This window comes from Montipora foliosa, chromosome 13, assembly GCF_036669935.1.
Source record: "Montipora foliosa isolate CH-2021 chromosome 13, ASM3666993v2, whole genome shotgun sequence".
Lineage (NCBI taxonomy): Eukaryota > Metazoa > Cnidaria > Anthozoa > Scleractinia > Acroporidae > Montipora > Montipora foliosa.
Window position 1 is genome coordinate 9,128,664 of NC_090881.1, and position 5,226 is coordinate 9,133,889.

The 5,226-nt window shown below is 43.4% G+C and overlaps 3 protein-coding genes across 3 annotated transcripts; all 3 read left to right on the top strand.

The window, feature by feature from the left end:
• Positions 1-957: 957 nt before the first annotated feature.
• LOC137981646 (uncharacterized) lies at positions 958-1,557 on the top strand. The gene has a single exon (XM_068828727.1). It carries the CDS (start codon positions 958-960, stop codon positions 1,555-1,557), a length of 600 nt encoding a protein of 199 aa, XP_068684828.1.
• Positions 1,558-1,778: 221 nt separating this feature from the next.
• Positions 1,779-2,863, top strand: LOC137981647 (uncharacterized). Its single transcript, XM_068828728.1, has 2 exons — positions 1,779-2,011; positions 2,128-2,863. The coding sequence occupies exons 1-2, from the start codon at positions 1,779-1,781 to the stop codon at positions 2,861-2,863; spliced, it is 969 nt and encodes a 322-aa protein (XP_068684829.1).
• An 879-nt stretch (positions 2,864-3,742) lies between these two features.
• On the top strand, positions 3,743-4,393 carry LOC137981649 (uncharacterized). Its single transcript, XM_068828729.1, has one exon. The coding sequence runs from the start codon at positions 3,743-3,745 to the stop codon at positions 4,391-4,393; it is 651 nt and encodes a 216-aa protein (XP_068684830.1).
• The last annotated feature ends 833 nt before the right edge of the window (positions 4,394-5,226 follow it).

Here is a 5,226-nt window from a genome sequence, read left to right on the forward strand (position 1 = left end):
AGCGACTTAGTCCACCTTGTAAAACGATGTTACAACACGTTGAAAGAGATTGGAGTTCCAGGTGACATGGATAACGGTCATATGTTGTCATTAATTGAAAAGAAAATGTGTACCGATGACAGAAAAGTATGGTCGAGAGATCTAGAAAAGAACGGCGAGCCGGCGACTCTCCATCATCTGATGACGTGGATGACCACTGAAATGAAGTCGCGTATGCGAGCCACCGCGCCCCTCAGGACAAGTAGTACTCATCACGCAGTTAATTACGTAACTAAAGGAAATGAAGAACGAAGCAAAGTATCAACCTTTAAATGTTGGCTGTGTAAAAGTTCAACTCACTGGCCGGATCAGTGCCTGAAATTTGCTGCGTTAAGTCAAGATGAGCGTTTAAATGCCGCCAAGGAGAACCACGCCTGTTTTAGCTGCCTTAAAAGAGCGGGTAGAGAACATAGAATTTCCATCTGTAGCAGAAGAACACAATGTACAGAAACGGTGAACGGCAAGCAATGCAAATACTACCATCATCCTCTGCTGCACAAGAATGCAGACGTCAGAGTAAGCATCTCTTCAGTCCTGGATAGTCAAGATGCATTACTACCGATTATCTCAACAGAAATAGGAGGGCAAGGATTATACAAGCGTGGCAATGTACTTCTCGACTCTGGAGCTCAACTAAGTCTGATTCGTATGGAGACAGCAGAGAGTCTTGGACTAGACCATAACCAAAATAGGCGAAGAAGAGGAGCAGATGAAGACAAAAGAGTTCAAGGTCCAACTAACCTCTCTAGTTAACAGGAGAAGTTTCGTTGTGAAGGCAATAGGGATTCCCAGAATAAGCGATGACATTGCCGGAATTTCGAAGGAAGATGCTGCAAAAATGTCACTTCTGATGCGAAAGAGAAGATTTATCGAGGCTCAGGTCCAGTGGACCTACTTATTGGTATAGACCACGCCCAAATGCACACTGGCAAGACGAGACAATCAGAACATCTGGTGGCCAGGAATTCACCGCTTGGATGGGTGGTATTTGGGGCAACAACCAGCAAAAATCAAGAAACAAGTAGAATATTTCTCGTCAGGTACACGGTTCCTGTTGATCTGTCAGAATTTTGGTCCACAGAATCCATGGGAGTAGCAGTGAAACCCTGTGTCTGCTCAGCGGATAAGTTAACTGAGTCAGAACGAGAAGAAACAAGAATGATACAAAACTCCTGCAAGAAAGTGGGAAATCAATGGATGATTCCCTATCCGTGGAAAACGGATCCCAAGTTTCTCCCCAATAACCGGTCACAAGCTATGAAAAAGTTAGAAACAACAGAGCGCCGATTAATGAAGAACCAAGCGAACGCTGAGGCATATAACGAGCAGATGCAAGAGATGGAAGGAATGAAGTTTTCTAGAAAGTTAACAGACGCGGAATTGGCAGAGTACACTGGTCCTGTGCATTACATCTCTCATCACGAGGTTTTGAGACCAGATAAAAAGAGCACGCTCATAAGAATTGTTTTCAATTCGTCCTCGGTATATCAAGGCCACCGACTGAACGACTATTGGTGAAAAGGACCGGACCTGTTAAACAGTATTTTGGGGGTCGTTCTGCGCTTTAGAGAAAATCAAGTAGCCATCAGTGGTGACATATCCATGATGTACCACAGAATTCTGATACCAGAGGAAGACCAGCACGTACATCGATTCCTGTGGAGAAGTATGGAGATAGATCGAAAGCCTGACACCTACGTGAAGACGTTTTGACGTTTGGTGACAAACCAGCGCCAGCTATGGCACAGATAGCCTTGAGAAAAACAGCAGCAGAAGGAGAAAATCACAGTCCGAGTGCAGCAAAGACACTGAAAGAAAACAGCTACATGGACGACATTCTGGACTCAGTGCAAACTGTGTCAGAAGCCCGGCAGCTGACGACGGAAATTGATGAGGTGTTAGCCAAGGGTGGTTTTAGCATTAAAGAATGGCAATCAAATAGAGATTTAAAGGACACTGGCGATAAACAGAAGTGAACGTTCCTAATGGATCAGGAGAAGATAAGGTCTTAGGCATTGTGTGGAACTCTACCGAAGATTCCTTTACGTTCAAAGTGAAATCTGAGACCATAGACTGACTGAACTCAAGCGAATGGACTAAGAGAAGTATCCTCAGTCAAATAGCAAGAATTTATGACCCTGTTGGCTTCGCAGCAGCTTTTCTGATACGAGCTAAGATTGGCTTTCAAGAGCTATGGCAGCAAGGATATGAATGGGACCAAGACCTCCCTTCAGCAGTACAAGAGAAGTGGCTCAGTCTTTTCAAGGAAATGAAAGGGCTTAATGAAGTTTCCTTTCCAAGAAGCTTATCCCCACCGGAACCCGCAGATTCCCAACCGACACTTTGTGTCTTTGCAGACGCATCTCAAGACGCATTTGGCGCATGTGCTTACATCAGATGGGCAGTAGAGAAGGATAAATTTGACATCAGATTCATAGCAGCCAAGTCAAGAGTAGCTCCCCTAAAAAAGATCACAATCCCGCGGCTTGAGCTACAAGCGGCTGTATTAGCTTCCAGATTACAAGCCACAATCAAGGAAGAGTCTCGTTTCCAGTTCAAAGAAACCGTCATCTTTACCGACAGTGCCATCGTGTTGGCATGGGTTCGTGGCAAGATCAGGCGTTACAAACCGTTTGTCTCTAGCAGAATAGGAGAAATTCAAAGTCAAACCGACCCAGAACAGTGGAAGCATATTCCAAGCCGACACAACGTAGCAGATGATGTCTCGCGAGGTATAGTGGTTACGGAGTTGTCAGGAAGATGGCAGTCCGGACCAGATTTTTTACGCTTGCCTAAAGAACAGTGGCCCCAGAGAGAAACATAGCCGAACCAAGAAGAAGTAGAGAAGGAATGTAGGAAGACGTTGAATGTAGGAGCTGTGGCATTCTCGCCAACTATAGTTGACAGCAATAGATTTTCCAGTTGGAAGAGGCTAGTTCGCGTAATGACATGGGTACTCAGGATGAAGAGAAAGTTTCTAGCCAAGATAAAGCCGACTTAAGAGTCCCAAATGTGTCAAGGACCGCTATCTGCTCAAGAGTTAGAGGAAGGCAGAAAACATGTTATCAGACATGCACAGAGAAGCCTACAGAACCGCCTGGTGAACAACGAGTTCAAGATGCAAAGTCCCTTTGCAGATGACGAAGGCATTATCCGAGTTGGCGGACGCGTCGACGAGGCAATCGTATCCTATGAAACAAAGCACCCAGTATTGTTACCTCATGACCACATCGTATCACGTCTTATCATAGAAGAAGCTCATCGGTGCAGACATCCCGGCGTAGCGACAACAGTAGCTAAAACGAGAACAAACTATTGGATAGTGCGAGGTCACGACCTTGCAAAAGCAGTCAAGTACAAGTGTGTTTTTTGCAGAGAAATGGAACCGAAGACAGAAACGCAGATCATGGCCGACCTACCTCCACACCGAACGGCACCAAACACCCCGCCATTTCACTATACGTCGTGTGATTATTTCGGTCCCTTCACGATAAAAATTGGAAGAAACAAAACGGCGAAGTACTATGGAGTTATTTTCACATGCCTCAACACCAGAGCCGTCCATCTAGAAATAGCTACTGACTGTTCTACCATGGAATTCATTCAAACGCTTCGCAGATTTTTTTCCATCAGAGGTTACCCCGCTATGATGATAAGCGACAACGGAACACAGATGGTAGGAGCTTAAAGGGAACTCCGCAAGATGATTGAAGGATGGGACATTGCAACACTTCGAGAATATTGTGCCGATAAAGGAATGCAGTGGAAGTTTACAACCCCAGGAGCACCACAACAGAATGGTTGCGCAGAGGCTCTTGTAAAAAGTTGCAAGACCGCTATAAAGAAAGCAGTGGGAAATCACACCTTGACGCCTTTTGAATTGTATACGTGTCTTTTAGAAGTTGCTAACCTAGTCAATCAACGTCCGATTGGTCGAGTTCCAAATGATCCAGACGATGGAGATTATTTATGTCCGAACGATATGCTGTTAGGTAGAGCGTTTTCTCAAGTTCCGCAGGGCCCGTTCAATAAGACAAGGAACCCAAGGAAAAGAGTAGAGTTCATCCAGCAGATTGTGGACTCCTTCTGGAGAAGGTGGACAAGAGATGTGTTCCCCTTGTTAGTACCACGGAGGAGGTGGAACGTAGACAGACGTAACGTTTGTGTTGACGACTTTGTCATGGTACAAGACTCGAATGCATTGAGAGTAAAATGGATTACCGGACGGGTAATAGAAGTGTACCCGGGGCAGGACGGAAAAGTCAGGAACGTGAAAGTAAAAATACCAACTGGCGAATATTCAAGACCTATCACGAAGATAGCAGTAGTGCAACCAGCCGAAGGCTTTGAGTAAGATGAAGAACGCTTCCTTCATCGGGGCGGAGGAAATGTTACAGCGATAGAACTGATTAATTAGTACCGGAAACGTATAAAGCTTTGATTGACATTTTAAGAGAATTCATTTGAGTGACTAAGGCGTAAGTTTCAGATCAGTTAATAGCACGTGTTTGAAAGGATATGAGTCAGTCGCTAACCAGTTTCAGTAGTTTAAGTCAACCAGTTTCAGCAGTTTTAAACCGTCGAGTTGTTCAGTTTCAAGAGTTCGTAGTTTACGGAAACCCGCCACAGAAGTAAGTTTAGTTCAGTCTTTTATTTTGATTCTTTTCTGTTCATTTGCTCAGAGATTTCGCGTATTCAAATATCTCAGTAATTGTTATGTAATTTTGTTCATTTCAGATCGAATAATTATCATAGTGAATAAAACATTGATTATACGATACACGGTTTCTTCCGTAAACTTTCAAGCCGTCGATACTCCAACTGTCCACTTTTTGTTTAGTGGTCATGAAAAAAATTCCAACAAACAATTCTCAGTCCAATTCTTTATCCAATTAAAGGAAATGAATGAATCACCTCTCCTTTCTTCTGTACAAGAATAGAAAAAACAAATTCAGTTTTTAAAACATGATTCTATTTGATAAAAAACTTAAATCTTCGTTCCGACTTCATTACTATAAGCGACTTTCAGAACGAGCCAGAATACAATAGATGTTATTATTATGCAAATAAGTGGCGGAGTATTCAGCTGATAAGCTCTATTTTTTTTTCTATTTTATACTTTTCTGTCTGCTCTTTTGGTGGAACAAATTTTATCCTCACTGGTTTTAGTCTTTAAAAGTCTATATT

Coding starts and splice junctions, on each gene's coding strand:
- LOC137981646 (XM_068828727.1), top strand. CDS start 958: ATGCACACTGGCAAGACGAGACAATCAGAACATCTGGTGGCCAGGAAT.
- LOC137981647 (XM_068828728.1), top strand. CDS start 1,779: ATGGCACAGATAGCCTTGAGAAAAACAGCAGCAGAAGGAGAAAATCAC. Junction 2,012..2,127: donor GACACTGGCGATAAACAGAA/GTGAACGTTCCT, acceptor ACTGAACTCAAG/CGAATGGACTAAGAGAAGTA.
- LOC137981649 (XM_068828729.1), top strand. CDS start 3,743: ATGATTGAAGGATGGGACATTGCAACACTTCGAGAATATTGTGCCGAT.